This window comes from Chlamydotis macqueenii, chromosome 1, assembly GCF_036417535.1.
Source record: "Chlamydotis macqueenii isolate bChlMac1 chromosome 1, bChlMac1.mat, whole genome shotgun sequence".
In the NCBI taxonomy this organism is placed as follows: Eukaryota; Metazoa; Chordata; class Aves; order Otidiformes; family Otididae; genus Chlamydotis; species Chlamydotis macqueenii.
This window is the reverse complement of record NC_141556.1, coordinates 11,428,708-11,449,805: the sequence shown is the minus strand read 5'-3', so window position 1 is coordinate 11,449,805 and position 21,098 is coordinate 11,428,708. Positions and strand designations below refer to the sequence as shown.

The following is a 21,098-nucleotide window of genomic DNA, read 5'->3' as shown; positions in this document are numbered from 1 at the left end:
CAATGGAGTTTAAGAACATCCTTAGATAGGAATTTAAGTTCTATATCCTTTAATTCTAATATGAATAAAATAATATCTACAAAGTAAAGTCCAGATCCCACTGAAGTTAGTAAGCGGCTTTCCAGCAATTTAGATGGGCACTAGATCAGGTTCCCTTGTTATTACAGAGAGAAAAATGTTAGAACAGTGAAAAAGTATCTATCGAGTGTCCTTTCTTAAGAGAATCCTGTAGTTATAACAGTTGCCTGGTACGGTACCATTGGTACCAACAAGAAATATTCACAGGAATAAATGAAGTACAAATTCATTACCACATATCATTATTCTTCTCTTCCCTTGCTCTTCAGAGTCTCACGTGCCCTCCATACTGAGATAGGGAGAGCAGTAGCACCTGAGAAGCAAGTGTATGCAAACATGTTAAGTTCTGGAGCGCCAACTCTGCACAATTTATTTTACTGAGGCGCTGCCCAGAACAAACAGGTAAAAATCCTTACATGTTGTCTAACAAAAAACAGTATTTTTATCATATATATATATGTGTATATATATATATAAAAATCACAGTCTTCTGCACAGCAGAAGCTTATAACTAAAATATTTTAGGATTCGATTTTTTTTAGATAGACATAACAAAATACCTGCAAATATAATACAGTGAGCACATAACAATTCTTAGAATACACATAGTGAACATGGAATTATATGTTTTATCCACATTCTACCGTGACTGAAAACAAAACTCACTTGGAGTTTTTTAGAAGTCTCTCTTAAAAAGTTAATCCTTTCAATAAGATATAGTCAGTATGTACTTAGCAAGAATACACTCTTTACATATGCGGCAATAATTAACTGTAAATACAACAGGCTAAATCCTGCCCTCTTTGGGCCTGGTAAGTAAGAAAGTCAAAAGGAGTATAAAGACTTCAGAGGCAGCCAGAATAGATCGACACAGACTATCTGTGTAGCATCCACAACCTCAGATCCGCTGTACAGAGAAGTCGCATCTTGTCCAAAGAGACTATTTACACCAGGAGGAATTTCAGAAGCTCTGCTTGCTGAAAGGCTTCTTCCTATGTACCAGTAGAATCTGCTGGATGCTTGACACATATCTCAGCCAGTCAAGCCACTTAAGCATGAGCTGAAACTCATCCCAGTTCACCACCAGGAGATGTAAGCATATTTGAGTCCCACTGAAGTCAAAGTGCACATCTGAAGAAAATAATTTTGTCAGTCAACATGAGGGCTGCCGCCCAAGACAGCTCCCCTGAAGTGGTTGCTTTGTGCCAGGGCAGAATTCAACCCTGTGTCTTCTGAATGAAATGTCCTTTTACACGTCTACACCACGATGTCAGCTAGTGGCTATGCAGTTAGATATGATACACATACCATACAATTTGCTACTGGAAACATTTACAATTACATAGTCACAAGTGAAGTAACAGTGCAGTTACTTACATAATTACATATACAGTAGTAAAACTAACAATTGGATATATGTTGTATCAATTTTCCCAAAATTACTGGGTAATTGGTGCCACCTATAACAACATATTTGTATAAAACTTCCAGCCATACAACTAAATGCTTAAAGGAGAACAAGCACTTTTTATAGACTCTGATTATTTGTTCCCTTTCCCCATCAACATCAAGGAAAATGGTGGTTCTACACACAGGCAGGAAACACAAGCTACTAAATTATTGGTGATGTTTTCCATATTATGTACAAGATCATAACAATCTTTGAAATAATTTTATTACTCTGAATTATACAAAGGATGTAATTTTTTTTCCAAATCTAGGCAAGGTTTTATTAAAAATCTTAAGTCTTTGAAAGACTATTAATGTATAAATTACTTTTCCCAGTATCAAATCTCTGGCCAGATGTCAGATTCAACTATTCTTTTTCCTGCTGTAAATACAGAGTTACTTTCATGAAATAACTAGAATAAATGGAATTTTTAACACCTGTCTGTTGAGGAAGATTTGGGTATACTGGATTGAAATTTCTTTTAATTGTCAAAGCCTGCGTGTAATCAGCTAATCAGGACTAATTTTTCAAACTGTGTGAAATACTCTCTTTAGCATTGTAAATTCACAGTTATTTCTGGGACTAACTTGAAACAAATGATTGATAGTTTGCTAACCAATCCACTTCTATGTCTCTTCTCTGATCCAAGATGGTTTTTGAGATACCTGTTAGGGGACCACATACACGCTGAAGGAACCAAGTGCAGAACTTAAGTCTATAAGCACTATGTAAACGGAAGTGATATTGACTTCTATGAGAACGCTGCTTATGGCAGGCTTGTCAAAGTCCATCAATAATGAAAAGATTAATTTCTAAAGAGACTACTTTTAAATGAAATATTTAAATCTTTGACCTCTTATAAGGGAAGAAGAGATATATGATCATATATGCTGTTCTTGACAGATGCATATACCTCTCAGTAGGTCTTTTGTCATATAGGAAGAGAAATATATGGCTCATAGAAAGAATAAGATGTGTTAAATAAAACTGTAATCTGTTTCTCCTTCTAAGATGAACTGAAGAGCAGCATAAAAGAGGTCATATGATCTATTTCTACAAAACCATTTATCATCCAGTAATAATATCTTGGCAAAATTGTTTAGCCATTCAAGTATCTTCAGGAGATATGTCACCATACTTGCATATACTGTAAGTTGCTCCAACACTTATAAAACAACACTGATAGACAAAAACACCAAAACCACCCATAAATATTAAAAGAAGCTCAACAAACTTGACTATCAAGTAGTTTAAAAATTGTTGATCTTTACATTACTCATTAATTTCATGCTGTCCAAAATCTTTCTTTGAATGGAAGGTGTTGAGTTTTTCAGGGTTTTCTGTAGGTCATCATAATTTTGTGTATCCATCGGGAGTAATATGAGACCCGAACAAAAACCCCAGGACGATTTCGAATGGCACATCCGCGGCCGGGAACAATGACACCAACAACTATCTTCAGCCTGTTTTGTTCACAAACCAAGGGACCACCGTAATCTCGCTAGGAAAAAATAAACATAAAGAATGTCACTTCTCAAAATGCTTCAAGGTACAGGTCTTACCTGTCTCCTACTGACTGGTTTCTTTTGGGGATGACCTAGCTCAATGAACAGGCAATAGAATTATTATTGCCATAGGACAAAAATCAGCTTCTGTTATCTTTTTCACAACCAGAACTTAGGCGAACCAGCACCAAGGTTGGCCTTTGACCTTTGGTTGCTTCCTGTGCAAATTAAACCCTACGATCTATCTTCACATGTGATTCTAGTGATTTCAGACTACCAGATCTTACTCTCCTCTTTCAGCTACCTGCAAGCATATCTGTGTATGTGCCTATAAACCAGGTGAGCAGAAAGTGAATTGACTGATAAACATCTTTGTTGTGATAACAGGCTTTGCATCAAAGACTACTGCAATATCCTCTTGTCAGTCAATCACGTTGCAAGACTCTAGGATGACAATCTATGTGTACTAATAGGCAAGGGGTGTGGAGAAATCCCAAACATAGTAAAAGGTAGTATTTTGTAGACATAATTTTGAGACATAACTTGTTAAAATACTCTTTTTCTTTATTTTGAGTGAATGAGACATCTGTGCACCAGTACATGCATTCAGTGAAAATCTGGAGTATAACCAACTCAGATCAAGCTCTTATTTAGCACTAAAATACATCCAGTTTAAATTAAATTGAAATGGTAATTTAGATACATTCACATAGATTTGGGACTTGAACATAGATACTGTAGTTTTTAGCCAGGCAAAACGTATACTGAACCTAGCAAACTAGCTGCAAAACTAGACAGTACATGTCCATATCAGATAGTGAGACATTGTTTCAAAAAATAAAAGCTGATAATTAGCATTGAATTCTCTCCGGATCACCAGAGAAACAACAATGCTTGACCTTTATTTGGTTTAGGGTTGTTTTTTTTTTTTTCCTGACTGACTGCAAATTACTTTCCAAATGAACAATGAGCTATGTCAGTGCCATCAGAGTGGCTCATAAAACACTTTCAGGAGTGGAGTTTCACCTGCCAATCTGATTTTGTTTCTCTGTCTGTTCTGTGCTGAGGAAAGAAGCTTCAAAGGGGAACTCAGGGAGCAGGAAGCCACACATTGATTAAGACTGATTGCTAAAATTAATTCAGTCCATTTCTTCATGCAGGGGAAAACAAAGTGCAGGATCCATGCAGATGTTTCATTTATAAGCCTTGACATGTCTAAGAGCTCATTTATGATTAAATATTTGATTTTGAAGAAAATATTTTCCAATAAGAAAATGATCCTGTGGAATATTAATAATAGATGGAAGAGGCCTCAACATCATGAAGATCTAATTTCTCCATGGTTTGGTAGTATCTTTGGGTAGGGAAAATTTCACTGCTTGGTTAACAACAGTGTTAGGAAATAATCTGTTCTACTCCAGATAGTAAATGCATAATAATACTCATAACTGCTCTCCTTCTAGATATCGTCTCATCTGGCAAATCTTCCACACACACAAAAAAAATATTTTCTTCCTGTACTAAATTATTTACAGCATTTCTCCTCAGATGTCTTTTCTCCATCATCAAAACAAGCAAAAAAACTGTATCAAACTGTACTTTCACTGGAGTAGTTCTCCTGATTTCCCTGATACGCTGCTCAGGCTTGATTAAGGAGGCCAAGTGCTCCAGCCTTCTGACTAATACTGAACCTCAATTTTGGATCTTTCTCCTTCCTTCATAAATTTATCAACTCCCTCGAGCTGTATTTTGCATGCAAGTCCTCATCTAACTAAGTAGTTACATTTGCTAAAAGTGCTGCTAAAGTGTTTAGTCATATGAGTATATTTAACATTTAATGCAGAGAGAATAATTATAAAACACTCTAGCAAATTATTTCTGGGAAAGAAATAGCCAGGCTGATGGCTCCTAAGAATGTATTACGAAATGTAATTCTTACCTCACAAGGCCCAGCACCAATGGTTTCAGCGACAGCACAGATTTCTGACTCATTCACAGTGATCTTCCCTTTGAGATATTGGTTGCATTTCTCATTTCCCAAAATAAACAGGTTTGCTACCCGGAGAAGGCCATCATAGTTAATTACTAGGATTGAAAAGAGAATGAAAATGTTATTCTATTTTAGGAAAAAAAAATAATTGAAGATGCAGCCCGGATAAGCTTACTCATCTTCAGTTATTGTACTTTCTCTGTAGTACTCACATTTTTGCCCATCCTCACTGTTATAATGCATTTGTCTTTTGTATTTCTGATATTTGCTATAAATGGGATTTGCAAGAATTTTTTTTTTTTTGTGCGCACGTCTGTTCAGTTCTCTGAGAATATCTGGAGAAGTTTTCTGTATTAGCAGAAAAAAGGCCGGGTAACTGGGTTTACCCTACAGTTCACAACCAGCTTGCCCTATCAACGTCACAGAAATCAGAAAAACGGAGCCTAAGAATGTTTTCACTCCCATCAGTGGAGTAAGGATTTTGCTCCCTGCCTTAAACATGAGTTCATGTGTAACAGTGCCTGCCGTGGCCTACAGAAGGATGTGTGACTTGAAAAATACTGTAGCAGAGCAGAGGAGTTTTTCTTTTCATTCTGTGCTGCCTCAGCCCCGCTGAATGACTTTGTGCCCGCAAGGGCAGAGCCACAGTTTTGTGCAATCTCCATTCACCACTGTGAAGGTCAGGAAGCAGGAGCCCTGTGGAGCTTGCTCTTGTTCTACATGTCAAAAGACAAGTCTCTACAAGCTGCAAAGATAAATGAAGGACCTAGACCAGCCCATTCCCTGCATAGCCATCAAAAAAAAATGTCAAGCTTGCCCTTCACTGACTTATTATCTTGTTTTCTTGAAAAAAATGGATGTAACACTTCTTGCTTCCCTGACTAGAATGCTGTGAGGATTACATTAAGCAGTGCATAAAATACAGTACAGCGTCCTTGGATGACAGATGTTATGTATTTACTGTATTACATAACTCCACAAGATTGCAAATTCCTTATCAGTTCTCTTACGCTAAGCTTCCCTGTGATGCTGCCCCGTGCTACAGCCCAACTTCCCTCTCCCCTAGACAGCCGTCCCCCCCGAGGATGGCTAATATGGCCACGCTGAGAACATCAAAGGCAGTCATCTGGGAGAGGGCTGGTACAGATTACTTGCCACCCACAAAGAAATGCGGAGTAATGGTTACAAGGAAGAGAGTTCCAGAATTACAATCTAGTTTCTGCTCTGCTTCCAGGACAGCGTGAGTATGTTGCTGCTGCTTGCTCAGGGTCTGTGGCAAAATGACATTTGAGCACAGTAATTATTGGAGTAATTATTGTCAACTGGCAGCTATTAACTTTATCATCAACACATAATTAGCTACATCTAGTATTTACCAGACTAAATAAATTCCTGTTCTCCCACATACTTGTATTTACTTTTCACAAAAACTGTGTTTAATAAAAATTAGTAAGGTTGGAAAGTCAAGTACTCAAAAGTTAGGAAATGCCAGACTTAGGGCTGCTTGTGCATCCTTAGTTCACTGTCTTTCTGTATGTTAATTATGTCTTTAACTACATGATTCTGTACTAGTTTTTCCACAGGGCAGTCTGCTTTGGGATACAGCAACAGCCTGCTCGAGTAGATGAATCAGAATTTTTTTAAAAAAGAATTAGAACTCTGCAAAATAATTCTTCCAGATTTTTTAAACTGGAACAAACAAACAAAAAGATGAAATAGTAGAAAATATTTTGTATTAAATCATCATAGATCAAATGCTCAAAGATTTGTAAAATCAAAATAAAATTAAAATTGCTTTTTATAACAAAAGTGTTGGACAATCGTGGCATCAGGCAATACCAGCAGCCTCACCTATAATGACAAGAGGAAGTAAGCTGTCAACGTATTCATTTAGTTTTTAAAAATAGTTTCTTACATCCAGTGTATCCCCATCCATAAACACTGCAACTGGTCTTCTCTGGAATGGTACATCCGGAAATGGGCAATCGGATTATTTCTACAAAATTTGTCAGTATGGCAGGTCTGAAAGGAGAAAACAAGTAATAGATGTAATGGATTTTGCTTAACCTTCTGAAATGTATCTTAAAAAGGACGTTAAATCTATTAAAGACCACAGCAATTAAAAACTGTGCCAATTCTTTTCCTTTCTTTTCCAACTTTGAAGAATATGATGGATTCTTCTACCTATTTTTTGTACTACAGCTGTTAACTGTCAAAAGATTTCTTGAAATGCTGTCACCACTTTTATGCTATTTAACTTGGATTTTCATCTTAAAAGTAAGTAATGATGGCATTTCATTTGAATATATAGTTTTGCTAATATGGAGAAAGTTTGAAAGCTCATATATACACAAGGATCTCAGTTACAATCTGGTGCTTATTCTATAAATTAAAACCATACACTAGTCAATGTGGATTGTTTTTTTTTAAAAAAAAACAAACACAAACTCAAAAAACAATACAAAACAAAACAAAAAACCTCCCAACAAATCTAGACTTGATTATCAGGAAAAAAGTTGCAGGCATAGTTTTTCAGAAGTAACATCTGTTTTCTAAATAAGGTAGATGAACTTGCATTCCTGCATATATCAAGTAAAATTTCTTACAATCGGAATTTTACCCCATGGAGACATCTGCAGTATTAGAGATAGTAGAGAACTGAATTTGCAAATCTTATTTAGGAAGAATCTCATCAGTCAGTTGAAAATCCTGGAACTGGCAATAACAGCTACTAACCTGCTAAGTTTCAGTAAGACCAAATCTGACCCTGCAGGGCCATATACCAACTGGGAGATGTTCAGAACTTGTCTATGCTTCTCCTCTCCCTTTCCTTTGATATTATGGACTCCAAGCCAGGCTTTGTAGTCTTTCAATTCTTTGTATCTAAATGAGGCAAAGTTGGTTAGGGTTTTGCTGAGCGTATAATAAAAAAACTCAAAAAACTTTGCTTAATTATGCTAGAAGATCTTAACTAATATTCTTCAGCAGAAATTAGTTTATGCTGCCAACTACTATTCCAAAATCAACATGCTTGGATGTAAGTTTTTGGTCTGAAGCCAGTACATAATTTTATCTTTAACTGTTACTAAAATCTAATTTTTTTTCCTAATAGTATCCAAACATTTAGATCACTGGACAGTATGAACCTTTGAACTTTTTTGAGATTTACCCAAGTTTTCTATTTTATTCTGTCCAGTTAAGCAGAAGCATGAGATTATTTTCATAAAGAGGCAATTGTCTAACCATTGCACTTGGAAAACATATTTATACTTCTATGTAAAATAACCAGAGCTCTTTTAGATTAACAACACTAATAACAGAAAATATCAAGGTCCCACAAGACTTTTACATTAGGAAAGCAGTGCTAAAGCCAAACAGGAGGGAAAAATGCTGCATTTAAGTTGAAGAAATGATGTGCTGATAAGTGCCCGAAAACAGAAGTGTTTCAATATTGCAAAGCTACAGACTACTGTACCGAGAAGGGAAACACTGCCTTGCTGTTAGAACCCACTCTTCTTTTATCAAAGTACCTCCACAGATATGCTTATTCCTGGAGGGGGAAAAAAAAAAGAATAAGCAGAAAAATAATAATAAAAAGTAATAGTGTTAATTTCTACATAGCCAAAAACTTCAAACAATACTTTTGCTCCTCGTATATTTTTGCTGGTGAAAGGTGGCTGACTGACAGCCTGCAAAAACGTGTCTCTGTCCCTTTGCTCTACGTTTTCAACACTTACAGTAGCATAACTTTACAGAGATTTACTCCAAAGTATATAAACCAGGAGGAAAGAGAAATTCAGTTGCTGTGTTCATTTAGTGGTTTCAAGTTGAAATTATTGAATGATTTTAAATATTTTTTTTTTTTTAATGTAAAGGGGAAAAAAAAAAAAAGGTAAGCTACTTTTTTGTAATAGGAACTGGACTGAAACATTCAAGCAAGTCCCCAAAACTGCCACCAGATGTAAACAACATTTGGTCATTATTCATCTAGGTATTATTCAAAGCATTGACCTCAAGGTGAGGAGTTCCTATTTGATTACCGGCCCTATGAGACTTCTGTCCCCACATACTTTAGTTGGAAACAATCTGCAATATATGACATCCTACATGCGATTGCAGAAAACCTGCAGTATAATATATCAAGTAAAATTAAAGCAATTAAGCATGACAGTTCTTTCAAAAATAAAGATGACTGTGGAATGCAGATTAATTAGTTTCCTTCTTTGTGCCTCTTAAATCACATTTATTTTCTGCAGCTCTTTGGAAAGTGAATCAGAATTGTCAGCAATTTGGGAAAAGCTTAAAATCTCACAATTTATAAATTCAAATCACACAAATGTTCAAAGCTTTGCACAGAACTGCTGGAAGGAGCCCAGACTCTATATGGAGTTCAAAGACAGCAGAATAACACAGATGCTTGCTCCTCTTTTTTTTTTTTATTGCATTTTGATTGAGGAACAAAATATCTGGTCCAAAAGGCTGGACTCTTCTTAAAATATAGATTCTGCCCGGTTTTATTAGAAAAATGTCACAATCAGGAGTATAAATATGTTCTTGCATATTATCTTTGCATCACTAATTATCAAAAGGAATTTACAAGATTCCATCATCTGCTTTAGAAGATGGATTGGTACACATAGGAATGTTACACTTATTTAAATGTGGCACAAACCCAGAGCTGATTCCATGAAAGAGATTAAATTCATCCAAGTATACTTAAATATACCTGATAACATAATTTGGATTGGATCTATAAGAAAATATGTCATTGATTAATTTTACACTTAGAAGCGGGCCTTGGTTGCCAAATATGAATACAAGTTTCTAAGTATCCCTAAGCCTTTAGGAATCAGACATGGCAATTCCATTTTGAGGTGTACCATTAGTTTTTGCAGTCTTTAAGATTTTGTTTCAGACAACATTCTTGTGCTTCCTTGGTAACAATACAAAGTAAAACTACAGTTTTATGCCCACATGTAATACTTAAAAATATATTTTGCTGCTGGATTATTCCAGGAATCCGTTTTTTTTTTTTTAATAAAAAAAAATTTGCAATCTTTAAGCACTCATCTGCTTAATGGAATTTTGTTGCATAGCACAAAATCCAGATTCAATTACCTTAACAGTAGCTATTTAAATTGTAGGCATCTAGATACAGTTCACACTTCCAGCTGATGAGTTATGAACCAGAGTAATGAACACAGGAAACAGTAACTCTGTATTCTGGCTTTTACACAGCAGCAAAGTAAGATCCACCATAATGTAATGCACATTTCCAGCTGTGTATGTTAGGGTCTTGTTTTACAGAATGAAAAGGATTTCCCTATACCTCCTACTTATTTTTTTAATACAGGATACACTTCAATTGCATGCAATGATATGAGCAGAAAGCTAAATATGACATGGGTATAAATCCAACACTTCAAAACTAAATAAACTGCTGTTAAAATTAAAATATTGATGTGAAATTCTTTCTTTTTTTTTTTTTGTAACAGCCTCTAAAATAAACCATTTAATGCTGAATGCTAAACAAATGTTATGAAAAGGTCTGCAGTAGCTAAACGAAAGAGCAGAACACTATGAATGCTTTCCAGGATTATGTGTGTAAGTTAGTAATAATGAACATACAAACATTTCACTGATGGAGTGAATATTATGGAATCGCTTCATGTTCCAGGAATGCTGATTTTCTGCTTTTACAGGATTTAACTGCAATCTAGAAGTATTTTTATTATGGTCTACATTTTCTACAGTTCCGAAACAAATATCCTGGTAGATATGTTGTCTTTCTAATCAAAGTGACAATTACCTGTATGTCAAACTAACCACCCATCCTTCGTTAGTTTGTGTTGGGATTCCATTTACAACTCTCAAGTGTTTTGTTGAGGCACAAGGAATGACAGTATCTGAAAGCAGGTCCAGAGATCACATTTTACTAAAAACAGCGGAAGGAAACCTGTACAGTTGCACATAAGGACCACAAGAAGATAAATATTTATCACAAATTAACTTTCCTGTGCTAATGAAATATATTTCTAGAGCATCAAAACTATTTCAGTGAAGCTGGATCAGTCTATAAAAATATTCTGAGGGAATATAAAATACATATATTTAAATAGTTTTGTTATAGAGATTTACACAGTTATAAAACAAACATTACCATATCTCATGACTGGAAAGACAGGATGATGAGACTAGATAAAGGAGCATAATAAAACTATTCTACATTTTCCTCTTGTAAAAGCAATTTTTCCCAAGCTGTATGTTTTGGTTTTTTTTTATCTTTAACTCATCTTTCTCTTGGTTCCCAATAAAAAAAAATAGGCAGTCTTAGAGGATATAATACATGCACTGGACAGTACATCTGCAAACTTACCATCCAAGCTGGTTGTAGTAGGAGTTGTATCACCTTCACCTAGACAGACACACAAGATATCCATAATACAAAATTACAACACATCTAAAAATTGAATAGAGTGAAAAATAAAGACCAAATGACATATTGTTAATTTTAATAGTTCAAAAAGTTTAAATCTTCTATGATTTCTTTAATACTCTTCAAAAGCACAATTTGGCAAGAACTAACAAGAAGGCAGAATTTCATTCCAATAGAATGAAATGAGAATTAAGCATTTTGCAACCAGAGTTTCAAGAATTTTTCTTCTTGGCTGAATCCTGAATACATCAGACTATCAATCGTGTTTAATTTACGTGCTTCATTCGAAAAAGAAAATGCTGAAAAATGAAGTTGTGACTTTTCTATAAGCTTTCAGGAACTACGGAAGTTATGTCTATTAAATCCAAATCCAATTTAATGAAAATTTCTCATTTTCTTAAAAACCTCTGAAACTTCAAAAGTCTTTACATGTTGCTATCAGCAAAAACCTATCCTTATAAAAATGTGTTTCCCAAAATCTGGTTTGGTTCTTCCATCTAGTCCAAGTCAAAATACAGTTACCACAAGATTGCTTAAACTGGGTTCAAAATTTGTACCTGTATTTTGGGTGACTCACAGGGCGACTCAGCATTATGAGCTAGAGGTACAGGTTTAACTACAGAAAATTTACACAGGCAAAATTGAAATAGTCTCATCTAACTAGATTTCCATCATTAAGAAAATACAGATACATATATATAAAAGTGTACACTTACATACGTAGTTCAATTTCTGTGTGTACGTATACATATGCACACATATGTGTATTCAAACGTGCACGTAGGTATGTATACATATATATATATATATATATAGTGCAGTTTGAAGAGACCAGTTAAAGGCACTGATTAACCACATTTGGGAACTGCCAGCATTTTGTCTGTACTGGTTAAGCTGGTTATCAGTATTCGAGTGAGCTAGTAGTAGTTTAATACTTGTCCACAGAAGTTACAATTGTTAGACAGACTTATTCCACTCTGGAGTTTGATTCTTGAAATCATAATACTCACCACTGCCATATACCCTACAAATGTTTGCTGTGACTATTTCTTCAGGAAGTCATAGATCCAGATGATGAACTCTGAGTTAGTGAAAAATATTTCTATTTCTTCTGTGGTTGTTCTTTATCTACAAATAACCTTTTGCACAGCATTTTACTCTTTACATAGATGCCAAAATATCACCTGAGACTTCAAATATCACCTTGCAGAGATGCTGCAGTTCAGAGTATGAGGAAACACAGCAGACTGCTGCTAGGAATGAATGTAACAGTATCCTTAACCTCTAGGGTTAACAGACAGGCATTTAAAAGCCTGTTTTACCATTTAAATGTTCTCCCAGGGTATAAAGTACAGTGATTTAGAAATAAGAATTGAAGAGAAAAATTTTGAACATAAATAGGAATTGCACATTTTTTTTTGGCATAAATATATCTTTTTCCACTTAACATCAGTTTATTACTGAATTCCCTAGGATTTTTAATTCTGTTTATTTAAGTTATTTAGACTTTCACATGCAACTTTGGACGAGTGATGTTCCTAATGCTTACCAGAAGCTAAATCATCCCATAAATATCTGAAAGCAGAATCTAATCTACATAGCACATATACACTTCAGCACATATATAGTGAGTTATCCTAACTTTACAAACAAATACAGAACACAGAAAGAGACTATGAAGCTTGTAGCATGGAAGATTACTGTCCCCGGGTTTCTTGAGGCCACAGCCAGCATTCTGACCACTAGACAATTCTTTGTCTCCATCCAGCCCTCATTCAATAGCTAGATCTGTTGGAAAATGTTTGACCATCTGTAATAGCCCTTTTATGCTCCTGCTCCATAAATGAGTCTTGAAATCTCCAAGCCAGTAAAGGAAAAGGACCCCTTGTTCATATATTGCACAAGCAGCTGCTCTCCCTTCCTTCTCAGTCATGCACAATTGATTCTTGATAGAATTACAGGTTTTCTGCTGCCACAAGTGACAACAGAAAGGTATGCATAGGCATGTGACGCCACGGCTTCACTGGGACTGCACAGTTGACAATGCCTGAGGCACACCAAGTACTCACATCGAGAAATAGGGCAGTAATCCCAGGGAACAAGAGGATCATCTGTGTAACACCAGGGACCATGAAAATCATCATCTGGATTGCGGCAATAGTTTTTCTTCAGTTTACTAACATCTGGTTCTCTGAATATTTGTATATGCCTACAGGGAAAAAAAATTCAAAGTGCTGAAAAGCTTTATACTATAGCCCAAATTTTCAAAGGTTAAATGTTCCTTTGCTCCACGTTGTAATACTAGCTGGTTGAGAAGCCCACAGGTCAGGGTGTAGGGCTGGTTAAAATCAAAGGGAAGATGAGGCCCAAATATTTGCTGGATCTGGGTCCAAGTTTCCTCTGGTTGATATTTTAAGCACTATGTCCACTGGACAGCTGGGAGGTTTCTAGATCTCCCACTTGAGCTAAAATCCCTGGATACTCTGAGGAGGGATCTTCACACTGATTAGAAGAGTGTCTGTGTTGCCCTCAGCAAATCTGCAGGCCTCTCTTGGAGCACTGGTACCTTCTCCCTGCAGATTAACAGTTAGCACAAGGGAGCACTGAATCTGCAAAGAAAGCTGAATCTCAGGCAAAGGAAAGACAAACGCAAAAAAGTTAGCAAGGCTGAGCAGCAGGCAAGGAGAAGGATGAATGGCTCAGACAAACTGCAGTTCTAGGTCATATAGGTTGCAACCCTACACGAGATACCGTAAAGGTGAAAGTCTGGAGGGACAATCTGAAGCAGATAAAGCTGTTTATCTCTGGCTTGTCAGACAGAAGGGCTTGTCAGACAGAAGCATACAGGCTTCCTAAGTTACAGCTGCCCTGCTCTTTTAGTTCAGAACCAACCACGCATGCTGCTTCTAGCACATCCATAACCAGAGTAAATGCTGTGGTGAGACAGATAACCTCCCAAAAATCTCCCAGATGCAAAATTGTGGAAATAAGAGAAGAAAGTGTGATCTATGCTCAAGATTGTATGAACATAATTGCATCAAGCATCCAGTAGGTTCAAACGGTCTTATTCACAGCTAACTGAAGACTTATTAGAGCTCTCAGGAGTCATGGTCTTAAACCTCTGCCTTGCTCACATGGAGAGCACACTGGAATATGTATGCTGTCTCTGACCCTGTGTGGGGAAAAAGACAGTCCAGTTGGTGGTTCCAGACAGTGCCGCTGAAGTCCGCCTTTTGCAATACAGCTTCCCCAAAGGCTGACTTACTGATTTATATGCCTTCATCTGACTGACCACCAAGTCAGCAGCAGGAATCAGGGACAACCAAATTACACAGGGCAGTGGCTAATATGTTGGGCACTATGACTGGTGAGCCTGAGCACTAACTTAAGAACAAGTACTAAAAGTAATATAGACATAATGAAACTAAAGGAAAATTGAGAGAAAACTGTTTACATCTTGGACACTAATGTGCATAATATCTCATACAGAGCAAAATTTTTGATAAATCTCTGTCTTTGTGCAGTACCTGGAAGCCATTGTTCTTGTCACTCCTGAGATTTATTAATCTGCTGTTCTGAACCAGCAGAGGCAACACTGAAGATCCTGACATGATTGAAAAAGTCTTGGAAACTCACAACTTCTTTTGTACTGCTGATTCAATTTTACTTTAAAAAATAAATTAAAGTAACTTGAAATTTCTGCTACTTGAATACGAAGTCAAAGTAATGATAAACAACAGAAACTGCAAGTCACTTTAATGACATTTTATGTCAGTGTCATCAGACCACAGGCTCAAGATGCAATTTCAGTCTGCAAGGGACCTTAGGTGGTTTCAAGTCCGACCTCCTGCTTGAAGCAGCATGAACTATGAGATCAGATTGATGAGATAACCATTTCCTGCTTTATTCCTGGTATCATCTCATAGAACAAAACTTTCAAGGATGAAGATGGGGTAAACCAGGCCAGTAAACTAAACACTAAGAAACATCCCAAAGCCTGCAATTAGTGGTTACCCTGAACAAAGACATGTTGTGTAATATATTTAAACACCGAGAGAAAAAAAAAGGGAAAAAAAAAGATACTAAAGCTCTAGGGCATAAAAGGCTATTTTAGAATCACTGCAGAAGAAAAAGAGATGCCATCTGGAGGCAGTATTTATTCAGGATTCACTGAACCATCTCTTTCTGTTTCGTATGTACACACCTACGTAAGTCTTCAATATTCTTGTCCCATGTGGAGCAAGTTAGCCCAAATCTTGTCTTGGATAGATTCCCCATGTAACTCTTGCCATTGCCACGATAACAATCTGAATAAGAATGTTGAGACAAAAAGAAGTAGAGGGTGATTGTGCAACATTGAAAAGAAAACTCTTCCTTTCCATCAGTAATCCAAGTAATTAAAGACAAGTGTTATATTTAGCCAACACTATACAATATAAATCAGACTACTATATAAATCAAATCAGGAAGCAAGTTTTCAAATTTAGATACATAATCTCCTGCTTGAGGCCTTCATTCTCAACAGAGTAGCTTTTAAAATTTTGTCTTACTTAGATAAACTGGGAAAATTTCTTTCACAAATAGTTAGTTTATGGTTAATTTAGAAGGGTCACACAAACTATTCTAAAAGTTGTTCAGAAGCTGTTTTATGCAAAACAAAGCAAAAAAGCCCCCTTAATCCCCCCTCCTCAAAAAACAGACACTCTTAGCCTATTTGAAACAACTTACCTTTTTGTAGATTATGGATACTGGCAAGAGCATATAGTTCTAGACTTAAGTTCTACTTTGGTAAAATAAAAAAATCAACATGACTTTAACTTTAATGTAATTCAGAAACTTGCCTGTTCACTCCAGCAGAAGTCATGTTTAATTCATAAGCTTTTATCACAAGCCTTTTTGAGACTTTTCAAGAAGATTGTTCAAAATGATTACTACTATAAAGACTTCTTGTATAAAGTGTTTAATTTCATATTCATCAGTATTTAAACTTTTTGATAATTGATACTTTACAAAATCACAGCATGAAAGTCAAAGTTTAATCCTTTCTCTGACAGAACTCTTGTAATGGCAACTCTTCCAAATTTTAAGACAAAAAATGGCTAAAATTTAAATATGGGGACCTTAATGCCGTCTGATGTAGAGTTGTAGGTCTGAAGTCTTATCCTCAGTTTATGCTATGATTGACATCAGTTCTCAAGATGCAATAATATTCCTTAGAGTAATATCAAGATCTCATGGGAAAACCAATATTTGCCTGAAGACTCAGAGTGGACTTTACAGGCAGAGGTAACAACTTGAAATTAAGAGGTTATATGGGAAGTCCCATGTGTTTTTTTCAGCTTGACTCCTTTTAGACAGGAGCGTATATGGAAAAAATAAATTTAAAAAATCACTTTTGGTGGCCTCATATGAAATTATAAAATGACTGTGAACCAAGGAAATAATCTCAGCTCTGGAAAAAGGCCTTTCAGTCTAAGAAAGGTAAGACAGTGGAGCAGATCTCCAGCTAATATAAAACGGCACGCAGATTCACCTTGTCTAAAAATCAGATCCAACAGCAAATCTTTGCTGCAGCTTTCCCAGCTGGAATCGCAGCATGAACTGAGAAATGAATCTCATTTACACCACGATGATTCCCAAGTATTCAAGTAAAGCCGAAGCGGAACTACACAGGTGTAATACAGATGTAGTGATACCAACTTCTCTGTTTTCAAGACTGCCTATCTGCCATTTGGAACAGTACAGCATTCACTTAAAATCATGTTATCACCCTTCCCTCTGTTACCTTGTTCATTTGATACATCACACTTAGGAATCTGGGAGCAATAACCAATACGGATGTTTGGGTCAGTGGTAAAACACCAGGGTGATTCGGATCCATCTGGATTTCGGCAGTAGTTCTCCCTCAAATCCCTATAAAAATAAATATGTTAGCTCACAGCAGGGATAACCTAAAACCACTGATGCATTCTATTGCTTTTTATTATGAATTAGCAATAACATAGGCTCCTTAAGGTCTGTATGTTACTGATCAGTGTCAAGTGCAAGGAGATGAGGAGCCAGTAAGAACACAGTGTCCATAAAAATACAGGAACTGTAATAAGAATATGGTTATGAGAATTCATTTTCAGTGGACCTATGTTTTGACTGGATATGAGATTTCATTTGAAGATTAACAATATTTTCAATATAGTTTATTTTTATTCAGGATTCTCCATCAAAATTTGCATGCATGCTGACATTGGATACACCTGCAATCCATTACAAGTGCTTTTAAATACAAACATTGCTAAAGTGCTTAAAATTCCCTGTAGTTTGAATGGGTCTGCTGAGTTTAGAGAAACAGAGTCCTGTAGACTGTCAGCAATTCATTTAAGAAACTGAATCTTGGAATATAAAAAAAAATATGTGTTGAAATTCTATACAGCTGTTACCTTTAAAGTAAAAGTTAGCCACAAGGGAACATCTTTAAATGCCTCTCACAGCTTACATGAAATAGTCAAACCTCTTAAATGTAAGTTTTATTTTCCCATCTCCTGACAGTTGTTGCCATGTTCTGTGCATCTCCATATTTCACGATACTTTTCCGTCTGTAGCACTTACTGAAACAGACTATGGAAAGAATGGGCCTAATATTGTAATTCTTACTCATGTGAGTTTTGAGCAGTCATACCAGTGATTCTGTTGATATGACTCAAGCCATTGGCCTCAACAGCCACTACGCTTTCAATTATCTGAGAATAAGCAGTCCTAATATTGTTAGCCCCTCTGCACTGCTAGGAACTTTGTTTAAACTGCACGAGGGCCTAATCCTGCAGCAATATTTGTTACTTTGGTTCAGCACAAATTGTTTTAAGTTTGTCTGAGAAAAACCTGTGGGATCAGGCTCAAGCACTAACTTCCAGGTGAATTCAAGAGGGTCCTGAGACTGACAGAGGAGGCTCAGGATCAGTCCTATTTTCCATTGCAACGATGATTGTTACATTTTCAGTAGATGTGTTACAACGTACAGTATCTGATGAATTAATTGAACAATAGTAGTGAAGGGATTAAGACAACAAACCTAACTGTTTTACTCAGACAAACTGTTGTAACAGACATAATCTGAACTCAGAGCAGAATCTTTTCTTTACCTTGAAAGATCCACACTATTAAATTCCAGCACAAGCCCAGACTGATATTTAGCCATCAATAAAGACATTTAATACAAACCGGGCTTTGGGTTCATGCTGATCAGCTAGGTTTCCTCTGTGGTCAGTGAAAAAAAGGACTGAAAGAGCGTGACTAAGGTAACTGCCTAAAATAAGCAGATTATTCACATCCTGGTAGTTTATGAACTGTACAGAAAGGTTAGATAAGCAGTGGTCCTTCAAGTAAAAGCAGTCCTATTCATGCAAGTACATTTAGTAATGAGACGGAAAAAGGATTAAAAATATTGAAAATAAAAGAACTGTTTTCAAATATAAATGTCAAGTATTGCCAATGAGATTACACTTATTCTGAGATCTGAAGAACTGATTTTCCTCTGTTCAAATGATTTTCAGCATCAGCAAGTACAGTAAATGCATCAGCTCACAGAGCAGGGTCAGGGATCCTATGGTCTACTTTGGTGGCATGAATTTCTAAACATTTGAAAACTGAGCTCTTTGTCCACTGCAGTAACAGCCACATGTCTCTACTCACTTGCACTTGAAGTTCTCGGGTGTGATGTTATGCTGGTGAGGAAACTGGGAGTCCCATCGCTGGCACTGGATTCCACTCCATATGGTGTTGACCGTGCCGCGGTAGCCTTCACCCTGCCCCTGAATGCAAGTTGTTGTCTCGGTTGCTGCCTCTGTGCTGTTCGTGATGCTTTCATCTGCAGTTGGAGAGAAGAAGTGCTGTTTCATTTTCTTAAGATGGAGCCTGGCTCAGGGTGTCAGATTTGAACTCTACATTGAAGTTCAAATTGTGGTAATTGGAGTTTTTTGGTGAAATTGCCAATCTGATATCTTTCACAAAATAGTTTTCTCCTCTTCACATTCACAACATTCATGAAATAAAAATAGGTGCTAGCCTTCATGCTATCTTATCCACTTGCAGACAAGAAATCTGCAACATTTAAGACCTTTTGTTTAGCAAGACATCTGGCCCATGCTATATCATTGAAGGTCAGGAGATATATTTGGTTACTCTTTCCAGTTCAGCAAATATTTTCTCATTCGTTTAGCTTTACAAAACTGAGTGACCACCCATGTGCACACTGTTAAACATGTTAATACATGTTTGCAGGATTAAAACTCAATTGGTTTTCTCCGAAGAATTCTCAGAATATCAAGTCACAGGAAAAAAGATGCAGATTAAAAAAAAAAAAAAAAAAGATAAATTCTGCTATAAAATAATGAGTTAAATCCTCCTTGAAGCTTCTCTTTTTATGTCATATGTAGTTAGAGGGGGGAAAAAAAAAACCAGCCCAGCTTTTGGAAATCAAAGATCAGTATTCTCTACAGAGAGACAAATGTTTTAAAGACCAACAAATTCATCAGACTCAAGATCTTTTACAGATGTTGATATACTCTGTGTTCACCCTGGTGTGGGCTGTCTTGAACTAAATTCAGAAAAACAGCGGTTTTTTAAATGACTCATTCACATAACTTGAAAGACCCTTTTTATTTCTTATGCAATTTTCATAATTGCAAATTAATGGCACAGATATTGCATCAGATATATACAAAGTAGTACAAAACTAAATATACTACAGTAGAAGCAACACTTCTACAATGTCCCAAAAAGCTCCCAGCGTAATATTTTTGTAAGTAACTACCCATCTGCTGGTAATTGCTATTGTTCACAAGACTAATTTTATTAATGACCTTAAAAGTATTCATTGCCAGCAATAAGTATGTTAATAAAGTTTTAAAATTATATTTCTTCAAATGGTCCAGTGATTAGAACAATATTTGTGTGTTATTCATAATACAGTTCATTCCTGGTAACTTCAGCCAGTTCTATGAACTTGCAGAGAATATGGATCTTAAGGAAACCAAATGTCATAACAGATGGGTTTGGCTGATTTGCTGTCTAATCTTCTATGTTAAAGATCACTTCCCTGTCAGATGATAACATCAAGTTGTGCAGTTGAATTATACATTTCTCCATGCTGGAGAAAATTTCCCTTTTTCTCTTAATCTGGTTGATTTTTTTCACATCAGTGTTTCACAGTCAAATTAATTTCCTGTCCTTCCTTCCCAAGGCACTTTGTCTGCAAGGTTTGTCCTGTTTCAATGGGATTGTGAGCTCCAAGCTCATTCCAAAGTCAGAAGGACATTGCATTGCGAGTATGACAAGAAGGCTTCTGCCTTTCTGGTGGATTCATCAAACAGGCTTGCAGCTAGTAACTGTATTTTTAACCATTATTATTGACTTTATAAGTAACTGGACAACAAAAAGACAATGTGTACACCTAATAGAAATACGGCTACATATTTCTGCTTTCCATTAGCACTAATATATGGAGACAAATTAGAATTATATTCTAAGATAGCTCCTAAGCTATTAGACTGGACTGTGCTCTGCCACATTCAAACATATATTAGTCTTTTAAAAAAAAATGCAACACTTACTAAAAATGAAAGAGATGTGGTGTATAATTTGGAAAAA

General features: G+C 36.1%; 1 protein-coding gene across 2 annotated transcripts in view; it reads right to left on the bottom strand.

Annotated features, from left to right (window-relative positions):
- Window positions 1-1,731: 1,731 nt before the first annotated feature.
- The window catches only part of HGF (hepatocyte growth factor), a 57,082-nt gene continuing 37,715 nt past the window's right edge, over window positions 1,732-21,098 (bottom strand). For both annotated transcript variants that reach the window (XM_086739949.1, XM_086739951.1), the window contains exons 8-18: window positions 19,143-19,317; window positions 17,245-17,372; window positions 15,664-15,766; window positions 13,529-13,668; window positions 11,400-11,438; window positions 10,833-10,929; window positions 8,499-8,573; window positions 7,760-7,906; window positions 6,939-7,045; window positions 4,973-5,118; window positions 1,732-3,029 (exon numbers count right to left, since the gene is read on the bottom strand). In XM_086739949.1, the coding sequence (XP_086596075.1) occupies window positions 2,859-3,029; window positions 4,973-5,118; window positions 6,939-7,045; window positions 7,760-7,906; window positions 8,499-8,573; window positions 10,833-10,929; window positions 11,400-11,438; window positions 13,529-13,668; window positions 15,664-15,766; window positions 17,245-17,372; window positions 19,143-19,317 (1,328 nt within the window). In that variant the 3' untranslated portion in view covers window positions 1,732-2,858. The remainder of the gene's footprint in view (window positions 3,030-4,972; window positions 5,119-6,938; window positions 7,046-7,759; window positions 7,907-8,498; window positions 8,574-10,832; window positions 10,930-11,399; window positions 11,439-13,528; window positions 13,669-15,663; window positions 15,767-17,244; window positions 17,373-19,142; window positions 19,318-21,098) is intronic.